The sequence below is a fragment of the Wasmannia auropunctata genome, unplaced genomic scaffold (genome assembly GCF_000956235.1).
Source record: "Wasmannia auropunctata unplaced genomic scaffold, wasmannia.A_1.0 LD335650.1, whole genome shotgun sequence".
NCBI lineage: Eukaryota > Metazoa > Arthropoda > Insecta > Hymenoptera > Formicidae > Wasmannia > Wasmannia auropunctata.
Window position 1 is genome coordinate 343,728 of NW_012027240.1, and position 11,427 is coordinate 355,154.

The following is an 11,427-nucleotide window of genomic DNA, read 5'->3' on the forward strand; positions in this document are numbered from 1 at the left end:
TTTTAGGCGGACCTCTCATTTGATACGTGTTATCGATGCTTATTGTCAAATTACTTGTTCTTTAAAACATTACAGTTGTGAACACTCGCTTTCTCGAAGTCACAATTCAGGTGGACCAAGGACAATACAAAGAGATCAGTCAAACTAATTAGACTACTAGAATACTCGTCGGTTGTCTATTTTCGTTATCGGCCGCTCGAGACGCATACGTGTAAAATAAAATACGAATAAAATACATATTTTATCATTTGGAAGCGACACAGTCAGATTGTAGTGCAGTAGCTTAATGCCATTTAAATGAATGAAGTGTACCTTAAGGGCGAGTCGTAGTAAGTCGGATGCGCCATCGAACAATGTACTTGATAATGATTAATAAAGAGTGATTTTACGAAGAAGGTTTGCGCGCAATACGGACGGATGTGGTGGTCCTCTCCTTGAACCGTGGCCTGTTTTTCGTATTGTGACACATTCAATGATACATATGTGCAAATAAATGTGATAAGCTGATGCGGAAATTTTATCGCATGCTAAAATGTACGTGTGTAAATCATATGATAGAAGTAATAATATCATGAGGTAATATTTTTATTTCAGAGTATATTTCTTCGTAATGCTCGCTGCGAATGTATAATACAATGCCTTTTGTATTATCCATTCAAATTTATGCAGTGCAAAAGCTGAACGGCGAACATAAACGCAACACTTCGTGCACGCGAGTAAACCAAAGGAATGCGAGTTTCAAGGTGATATCGCTATTGTTAAGCTTCCTTAGCGAATACCGGTAGCCTCGTTGGCCAATACAATCGGATTGTTTGATATATCGTAATAAGCCATTAAACTTTCACTATGAATACATAAATGAAAGGCGACGCGTGGCACACAGTGTTATTTTCGATGCGATTATTAGACCGTGAGACACGCAGTTTTTACGAGTTGAAATTTATACTCGTCGAGAAACGTTGCAGTCTTATCAATGTACATATATTATATGTATATATAATCGTATACATGTTAATTAAAGCGTTAAAACGTTATTACTAAAATTACCATCGAATCTTAAAACGAACGAGATATCTTAAACAATAATATTAATTACTTTTCCGCGATTAAAATGTCATTTATATAAGAACATAAGAATAAAAATATAACTTTGTACCGCATCACAAGTCGTACGGTGTTTCGTAGATACTGTCAGAGTTTCCGGAAACTAGAAACGTTCCGTAGACATCGCCACAGGTTGTTAAGCGGTAATATATACAAGATTCGTATCACGTAGTGCACGTCATATATTTTTGTACCGTACGATGGAGCGCTTAATTAATCAGGCGGCGAGTACATTCGTATGAAACTCAATAAGATACGCTTATGTGGCTTATACAATTTATCGTATGACAAACGCGGCAAAGTGACAACGGCTTTAGATAAATAATTAGCTTATGTAAATAATTTGCTTTAGTAAATAAACGGCGTTTAATCGTTCTCGATCGGAAACATAGTTGAAAACTGTTTACAAAACATGCGGTTAATTATTCTCGTCCAATATTGTGGTGTAAATCGATAACGTTAATTAATCGATCTGCGAAAAAACACTTCTGACAACACACGATGATATAGCAACACAGTCTGATGTAACAAGTAATAGTAAATATAATTTATATCGTTTATTGCTCGCCGCTGCGATCGATTTTACGTTTGAGCGCGGAATTGTCACATTTCTGTCAAACGTCACGCAAACGTATAAATGAAAGTTTGTCATTTTAGTACGATAGGTGCAACAATGTGCGACGCATATTATAATTATTCTACTTTTTCTACAATTAAAAATAAAATGTATGTACATCTGCGTCACAAAAGAAATATATATAAGTAATCGCAAGGTATAAGAAATTGAGATCGGTGTAGTGTCATATTATATTAGCTATCGTATTAAATTAATAATTTTAGAGAAATATCCAATGAGAATGTTACAAAATATTTTCGAATTCTAAAGCAATAAATTATACTAATATTGTGTGACAAGAGGACGAACATGAGAAATCTTGCAAATATTTTTAGACTTCTATGAGAAAGCTATTGAAATTTGAGTCCACTTTGAAATTGTTAGCTTCAAGCGCCTTCAACAACTCTATGCGTTGCCTGATTTGCCAAAAATCTCTCGACTCTTTCTCTAAATTCTCTGTTGGATTCCGGCAAAGGTAGCCGCGGGTTCATACCAGCGAGTCCTTGCAAATTCTGAAGAACTTCCGACAGCCGGCGATCGTGATCCAAGATGTCCGGTTTGGGTGCCGGAGGTTTTCTCTTTTGCAATCTCGTCGTCTTCGATTCGGCAACGACATTACCGTTCTCCGGTAGTTGATTCACCATTCCGCAGAACGCGATTTTTGCGCTGAGCAGCGACCAGAAGATTTCCAGAAGAGAAGCCATCAGGACGTTTAAGGTCAGCAGCATTCTGGCGTGCGACGAGTCCTCATAACGGCTGCGCCAGAAGGTCTTAGCCTTTTCCTTCGCCAAATTCATTGAGCCTTGCGTAATGTTCGTCGTGCTTTTACCCTGGAAAATTTCTCTGGATATCACCATCCTTTCTTGAAACATGAACGACGCGTCCGTCACCGTGGGATCATTTTGATTGCTACTTTTGGCATCGATATGAAAGTCCGATACGTTCAACTCGGTGCTGGGAGATTTTAAAGTAACAGGTACTTTACTGCTGGAGTCGTTATTAATCGTCAAAAAGTCGTAATCCTCGGTGAAATTGAATGAATTATCCTCGGTCGACGTAACATCATCCACGTAAGTATCGTTTGTGAAATCCTTGACAGGGCTAAGAGGATAACGCGGAGTAGCGTCGAGGATCTTCTTCAGCGGCCACAGGGATCGACCGGTGCTGCTGGAGGTCGCCGCAACGTCGAAGATCGTGACGATGAAGCAGAGGATCGCGACTATCAGAGAAAAGAGGCTACCGTAGAAGAAAAAAGCGATGTTCCGGTCGATGTACCAGCGTCGCCAAGCGAGGAGACCTGTCACGAACGGCACCAGACACGCAACGGACAAGATCGGGCCCTGCAGGGACAAGGCGAGGGTGCCCAGGAGGAGGGACAGCGCTCCGAGGCCGAAGTGGACCAAGGACAGACCGCCGACCGTCGACGCCGAGTAACGACGCTCCGATGGATACAAAGACGACAACGGCGTTTTTGTTTTTACTTTGATAACGTACACGTTTTCCGTCATTGTCTTCTTAAATCACGACTGCACTTGATTGCACCGATAACATTTAATTCAACGGAACGGTCGAGAGAGAAAGAATTACATTGTGTTCACCATATTTGTTTGACATAAACTCAATTCATGCATCTCGTAGTCCATTGTCTCTCTCATTCACATAACACTTTAAGAGTTTACACAGTTAAGAGTTACAGAGTTTTTACACTTACAGTTTTGCATAAATATTAATCACATTGGTTGTCGCGGAAGTATAGACCTCATCCAAATTGTTTGTATTCCTTGCACTTCCTGTCTTGCACTGTCAAATAAAAAAAAATTTTAATGCAGCAACTGCTTGAGTGTTACAATATACAATTAAAAAACATAAAATACGATGATTTTTCATGATTATTTCATTTAAATAGATTGAAATGTCGCATAAAACAGAAAGAAGTTGATATAAATTAATACAGATTTTTAAACGTAAAACATTATATGAATTACACCAAGCAAGTTATTATTATTATTTACAATTTTTATTAATCGAGAAAATAATTTTTATTTATATATTAAATTTATGTTAGTTATTATAGATAATATATAAAAATTTAATTGTGTACCTATATGTATCAAGCGCAACGCGAACTAGTAATTTGATTGACAAACGGATTATAAAGCTGGAAAATTATACGCACGATTGTGGATAATCAAACGAGTCACGATGTGGGCGATTGCGATGATCTTACAGTCATTTATTCGACACTCGATTACACCGGATATGTAACCTATAATCAAATTTGAGACAGGACCGAGTCGGGAACGTTTATAACGGCACGAATTCGTCGACGTTTGTCGACGTAGTAAACGAAGCCGCATCTCGACTTCCGCGCTGCCAAGCGAGAACAACCGACCAATTACAGCAACCGCTTTTCATTCGACATAATTGAAGTCCGCGTCGACCTCCACGGCTAGATTTTCCGCTCCATGCGGCTTTCCGCGAGATAGATGTCTTACGCAATCCATGGATAACAATCGCACGCTCGTGACAGACTCCAGCTAGTCTCGCGCGACACGGAGCAGCTCACACGTAACATCGTAATAAACATTTCTGTCATAAGTAAAGTGAAAGGTGGAACAAGGTTTATTATTGGACGTATACAATTCTGAAATTGGGTCTATTTCACGCTGATACAGTGGTGCTCTGCAAAATTATAATGAGATTAAAAGAGAACTTTACGCGGTAACATGAAATAACATGCAAGTAAAAGAATTTATATCAAAGAGTTGCAATTAAATTAATACAAAACTGGTTTTTATCTTGTTATTTGGTCCGTTTGGTTTGCAGTACTACTCGTGTGACTGATTCGGTTAATAAGCTGACGGATTAGACGCGTCGTTACCGTCAATCTTTTACTTTTTTTCCCGTGTTAAGATTATGTAACTTATTACGAGATTATGTTGCAAGTGTGCTCCTGTTTCCTTGGGTACCTATTCGTTTTCACGTCGAATTAACACGTCAAACCGTGTGAATCTTCGATGAAATTCTCCTTCTAGGGAACAGTGAATTTGCGTGAATTTCGAGATGCACAATAATGCAAACATAAAACAAGAAAAACTATTATAAAATTATACATAAAGTAAATGTATTCTTATTAATTAAATTATATTGTAAATGTATAAAATTTGAGATGTAAGATATTTTTTATGATTTATTAAATTTTATTAAATATTAATTTTGATTAAAAAATAATATTAATTTTGCTATCGAAGTTTAATTTTTAAATTTTTTTAAAATTATTTTTCAAAGTTTAACGTTTATTAGATATGATAATCGATTATATAATATATTGAAATTAAAGAAAATAATTAAATTTATTAACATTCTATATATCACATAAGAGCATTTATTTTTAAGTCCTCAAACATTAATTTAATTAATAATGTTTATACGTTAATTTAATTTGTTGTATTAATTTTATATCAACTTTATACAAATATAAAAATATCTGACAATAAATATTGTATCACATATGTATATACGGTAAATAAATATATATACGATATAACGGAATTTTACCAATTTTATCTTATTAGCAAACTTGTCTAGGCAGTCTAGGCAATGGGCACTGGTGATAGTATATCGATCACGTTCAATACTTTTTTTTGGCTCCACGAATTGCTTTCGATTCGATCAACTTTCAGAGAACGTGCTTTTGGATATTGCATTTCGAGCGAATTAAACTCGCGGCTCGATACTTGAGATGAACGATCGCTCGCGCGCGATACTTGAGTAGCGACTGAACTACGAAGACTAGTCCTCGTTGAAATTGCTACGAAATCCTGAACGAGCCTCCCACGCAACCGACTTGCAGTGAAAGGGACAACAGAGAACAGCGTCGGATAAGCGTACCTTCGACTCACGTTGAATCCTGTTCACATCATCGGCGTCCTATACTTACGCGGCAAAACGATCTTGGCAATGAGAGATAGATATCATCTTGTATTTTCCCTTCACCGTCTATCATACTCGTCGCTATGCCTATATAAGGCATGCAAGAGAGAACAATGAAAGCACAAGTAAAAGAAGAAAAGTAAAAATAATTATTTTTCAAGAAATAAATTTTTTAAATTGTATTCTTGAACATTTTAATAAGAGGACGAGTTTGTTAATAAATTATCATAGCGGAATTCAATTAATGTTTTCGACTCGTCAAAATTTTTCGGAATAGTAATCAGTTGACCTCACTTGCCTTTCACGAAAACACAACCCTTCCACTTTTGTCAGTGTGAAAGTCCCGTTATAATCGAAGGTAACTCTCTCAGAGAGCAAACTTATCCCAGGGTCTTCGCGCATGAGCCAATCTTTATTGTTACCTGCAGAAACACGTGGGTTCGGCGCACGACCTTTTCGTTGGATCACTTGTAGATTGCGTTACAACGGAATCCCTATAGAAATACGTAAAACAAGGAAGAAGCGGTACAATCTTTCGATTGTTACTATTTCGACTAAATTATAATAAATACGCAAGGATTACTTTCTCAATTTGATACTTTCGAACGTTGTTTTGTGATCGCATAAACCGAGACGTGAAGCGAGAAATGTCTATTAAAAATTCTATTAAAAGTTATTTTGGATATCGAGGTCATCTATTAAAACATATATTATCGTATAATCAAATTGATTATCATAATTGCTGATGATCCTAAGGTGGAACGGTATTTGAGTTAATATCGGTCGCTTTTAATTATAGAGAAATTTTATCGTAGCCAATTTCAAATCGTTAAAAATTACTAATTTTCTTGTATAGTAAATCTTATTTTAGCTAGCTCTTCTCCTCTCTATTTTAAATTACATACATATAAGTATTGCATATATATAAGTATTAAATTTCCTTCTAATATAGGATAATCTTAAATGTTACCGAAAGGATATAGAATATAACAGAGATGAAAGAGCAAATGCACACGAGATTATCACGTCTCTTCCAAGATTTCTTCACGATAGTAATTACGTGTGCGTAAGGATTAAGATTGCTTAACATGAAACGGTCCTAACAAGATTGTCGTTATTACTGCCGTTGTGCAATTAAGAGGACGATCGAGAAAGTGTAACTTCCAATAGCTACTGCGGATAAACTGCACATTGCACCATAACGGTATGTATTTCAACGGATCGCAAGAATCCGTTGGATTGGACGAAAGAGAGGACTTTCACGATGCCACAGCAAGATCATTCTGCCGTTCGATAAATCATTCATGCGGAAATTATGAAGCGCTTTTCAAGAAGATCGAGCGTCGCGCATTGGAGACATCGAACTTCCGATAAGATCGATCGAACCGCAAACTCATTCAAGCGGATAATATTCGCGTTTTAAAGGAATATATAAAAAGAATCGAAACCTAAGTGCATGATTCTGCACAATATGAAGATAACTGCGATCTGTATGCTCGGTTACATGCGGAGCGAAGGATGGCATATCTCTTTACCGTATCACAGCTGGTGATCGCCTTATACGTGTCAGTTTTAGATGCCAGTCTATCATTTGGCCTTTTCTAAAAGACAATCTCGTTACAAACAAGAGTTTCCTTGAACATTACAATTATCTTCTTAGCAGATCATAAAATATTTTATAATTCGTTTTTATTTAATTTAAATCTGTTGTTTGATCGGAAAGAGAAACATCTTCCGAAGTAATCATAAGAAAGAAAATTAATATGTGTGAATAAATATCTATCTACATATATCATTTTTAGTCATTATGCAAACATATTATACATTATTACTAGAAAAAATGAGTTATATTTAAAAATATAAACATGCAATAAAGACATCACATAAATTTTTAGTTTTTATTAAATATTATTTACGTTATTAAAATACTTTTTATTTATTTACATAAATTGTGTACTATTGAATACATTTATAGCATTATTCAATTTATTTTAAGCAAATATAAAAATAATATAATCTGTGGAATCATTGTTTCTAAACGTCATATCTATATAAACATTAGGCGTGGTTTTTTTTTCAAATAATAAAATTTCTTTGTTATTTTTTTTGATTATTTGATTGAATAGGCAAATGAGTGTGTTAATAAATTATCATAGTGACGCTCGATGTGTTCAAATTCTCTGACTTGACAAACTTTTTGGAATAGCAATCAGTTGACTTCACTTGGCTCTTACAAAAACACGAGCCTCCTACTTATAATGGAAGTCCAGTTATAATCGAAGATAACTAGCTTTTAGAGAACGAATATATCCCAGAGTTTTCACATATAAGTCAATCTTTATTGTTAGCTGCAAAAACACATGGGTTTGATATATTGCTGTTAGAAGTTATGAGAAACTTTATAGTAGTGGGTTGTAAAATAAATGTATGCACCTTAAGATGTAGTCATTTGAAAAAATGTTATTTTTAAAATATAATGATTATAAAATAATTTATAAATGGCATATTATATCAATATTTCGCTGTAATTAAAATTAATTGAATGTTTTGAAAATTTTATTTTACGTCTTAAAATTTTCTTATTTTTTTTGGCTCTTCTTATAGATGCATTTGTATCATTGGAGATTTATTTTAGTTAATTGAATTTATAAAGATGCCTATAAAATCATTTCCTGACACGTCAGACGTGCCTAATAAGTTTTGGCGTGTTTAAATATAGAATCTGTTATCGCGAATTTACTGGAAGGAAGTCGAGTTCCTTTTTAGTAACAAACTACTGTTGCTTGGCAGTCTGAATATTCTGGACAATATTACGGACACAATGTGGTCAGTTATATAACAAACACAGAGTAAAAGACGTTTCGACAAAAATTTAATTGTGTTATTATCTTATTGTTTAACCCAAATTATTGTGACGTGAGTGATTGTCTTCAAATAAAAGAAAGTGATTCATGCATTTGTGTATAAATAAACTCGCTAAACAAGAGTGCTTACATTATTAGATCCAACTTAGGAACAATTTTTTTTAATAAAAAAAATTTTTTTGATAAAAAAAATCTAAAAATAAACAAATTAATTATAGATTAAATATAATACATTTATACATTTTGCTGCTTACACCTATTTCTATTCTAACAATTATTCTAATAGTTTTTCAAACATGTGTGTTTTAGTTATAACAATGAAAAAGGCGACTATAAACACGTTAATGATTTTTATCTTTGCGAGTCAAGTGCTACAGATTTTCGGAAATGTAACCGTATTGCGCTCATCATTGTTATCTAAGAACGCTACATCAGTAAAATTAATATGTGTCTCAGAAGATGACGGCGGCGCTCTTGTGTGGAATTACAATTTAATTGACAAATTCTATTATTCAAAAAATCACAATTCGGGTAAGTCAAACTGAACTCATTATTTTTAAATGAAGCAAAATATATTTCCAAGTTATCCAAAAATTGATTTTATATATGTATATGTATACATATATAAATTATATATGTATACATATATAATTTATATATGTATATATATATTTAAATTTTTATCAAACTATAATTAATACCTCTCAAATAAACTTATTCATAAAATAATCAATATTTTATGTTTATTTATTGCATTTATGTACTTATTATTTATTTGGATATTTTTGTACTTATTAATACGCGCATTATTTCAGAGTTTTATGATGATTCTAACAATAATACAATAAATTGCAAAATGAACGCAACCGAAGGCTGCTTGAAGTCATGGACTAAAGATAACTGGACATTCACAAATTCTCTTGTAACACCTATGGGTCCAGTATTAGATCAAAGATGGGAAGGTAAAGATATCGCAGTTTGAGAAGAAATTGTGATATGTATAGAACGTATTATAATTATCACAAACAAAACATACCTTTAAGATAGCTTAAAGTAACGTCTACTCTTAAAATTTCAGAATTTGAGGAGTTGATTTTGAGAAGTGGATTTCTGAGATTTAATGGAACGCACAAAAATATTTATAATCATGTGATTACTAATATTAATATTACTAAATTAACGTTTTCTTTTTCGGTTCGCACGTTCAATAATGTGCATATATTATTTTGTAACGATAAAGATAATAACAAAGATTCTTGTTATTGGATTGTAATAGGAGATAATAAGAACACAAGATCCGTTATAAAAAAGTGTGAAACGGGAATGCCTTTAGGCAGGGTACAGAAAATGTACCCAATGTATTTGGCAATGTATTCGAAATGCAAAGCACTAGACAGCTTTACGGTAATTAAATGTTGTGTTTCTCTTGCTTAAAGTTTGTCTTTTTATATTACATATAGTAAAAATGTTTTCTGAAAAAACGTTCAGAATAAAAAAATAAATTAATTTTAAGATCTTTACACTTTTTATCATTTACTATTTGTTTCAAGAATTTTCAAAAATCTAATTCCGCAAGAACTGTCGAAAGATCTTTATGACGCATCTAACATTACTTAATTATAAACACAGCACAAACCACTTTCTGTAAACGAATGGCAAACATTTGTTATTACATGGGATTTTGTGATGCAGAAGATAACTGTTTATGATACTGATAAGATCATTATGACATATACAGACGAGGAAAAGCTTTTATACTCAAGGAATGAGTATAATCACATATTGATTGGAAGCGACGCGGCGATGTTGCTTCGATTTCATACATGTGAGTGCAGATATAAAATATATTTCTGTCAATTATAATTTACTTTACATTGAACATTAATCAAGTAATAAGGAACGAATTTTATCGTGTTTTAGATAATTTTTTGTATACGACTGTCGAGAATGCAAGTTTAACGAGTCCAATTTTTCATTTTAATAATGAAACAATATGCGTACAACTGTTAATTGGACTCTGTGCCGAATGTCTTGCATATGTAGAGTTGCGTGATTCTGTGAACTATAAATTATTGAAAACGTTTATAGCAAAAGGCTCACCGAAAGCGTTAGGCTTATCTATGTGGCAGTCTGTTAAAATTGAAACAAATTTGACCAATTATAATAATTATGGAGCGATAATCCAATTGATTCCTAAACTTAATGATAAACATAGCTCAAATCCGCTGTGGGCAATAGCGAACGTTCGTCAATGTCTCCAAAGTGGTATGAATGTCATAATTTTTTAGTATTTTGTTATGCTTGATAAAGAATTTGCTTAACGCTAATTACAAATTGCAGACGTTGCATGTTATGGTCAAATAATACTATAAAAATTTTGATAAATAATTTTTTTTGTGTATGTAACTTATTTCATTAGATATTTTTAGGAAATTTGAAAAGGAATGTTATAGAGGTTGATCTAAATTCGTATACCCGAATGAATATGACATGTCAAAAATTATTTTATGATGAATATGCCGTTGTAAATTCTACATCACATGACAAATCGGACGTAAATCTGGGTAATTACTAACTAATAATCACATATTTGCAGCCATGTTCAAAATTATTAGGCATTCTTATAAGTTTTACAATTCTTCTAGTATGTAGATTAAAATAAACACAACAAAGTGTGTTTATATAATTTCAGTTATTAATAAATTATCAGTATTTAATATTATAAATTAAATGTTGATTATTTATTATATAATTAAGAGTTCTAAGAATTAAATTTATTTATTTTTTAATTTTTTTAATTAGTTATATAAATTATGTTACATAACTGAAAATTATAACATTACATTTTTATTTATTAAGTGTTTAGAATAATATGCTAAAAAATATTATTTTTCAATTGAAAAATAATAT

At 33.0% G+C, this 11,427-nt stretch overlaps 2 protein-coding genes across 7 annotated transcripts in view; one reads left to right on the forward strand and one right to left on the reverse strand.

Annotated features, from left to right (window-relative positions):
* Positions 1–569: 569 nt before the first annotated feature.
* The window catches only part of LOC105456510, a 17,344-nt gene continuing 6,486 nt past the window's right edge, over positions 570–11,427 (reverse strand). The window contains exons 1-3 of one of the 6 annotated variants that reach the window (XM_011700610.1): positions 3,897–4,555; positions 3,432–3,520; positions 570–3,251 (exon numbers count right to left, since the gene is read on the reverse strand). In XM_011700610.1, the coding sequence (XP_011698912.1) occupies positions 2,107–3,228 (1,122 nt within the window). In that variant the 5' untranslated portion in view covers positions 3,229–3,251; positions 3,432–3,520; positions 3,897–4,555 and the 3' untranslated portion in view covers positions 570–2,106. Of the gene's footprint in view, positions 3,521–3,821; positions 4,556–5,278; positions 5,511–11,427 lie in introns of those variants that run through there. The other 5 variants (XM_011700611.1, XM_011700613.1, XM_011700607.1 and 2 more) reach the window with 5 other exon arrangements.
* On the forward strand, positions 8,445–11,092 carry LOC105456513. Its single transcript, XM_011700615.1, has 7 exons — positions 8,445–8,569; positions 8,827–9,048; positions 9,333–9,479; positions 9,596–9,921; positions 10,147–10,342; positions 10,438–10,782; positions 10,947–11,092. Exons 2-7 carry the CDS (start codon positions 8,835–8,837, stop codon positions 11,090–11,092), a joined length of 1,374 nt encoding a protein of 457 aa, XP_011698917.1. The 5' UTR covers positions 8,445–8,569; positions 8,827–8,834.

Excerpts from the sequence above, each read along its gene's own strand:
- LOC105456513 (XM_011700615.1), top strand. The coding sequence starts at position 8,835 with ATGAAAAAGGCGACTATAAACACGTTAATGATTTTTATCTTTGCGAGT. Across the intron at positions 9,049-9,332 it reads TTCAAAAAATCACAATTCGG|AGTTTTATGATGATTCTAAC; the intron begins GTAAGTCAAACT and ends GCATTATTTCAG. Across the intron at positions 10,783-10,946 it reads TCGTCAATGTCTCCAAAGTG|GAAATTTGAAAAGGAATGTT; the intron begins GTATGAATGTCA and ends AGATATTTTTAG.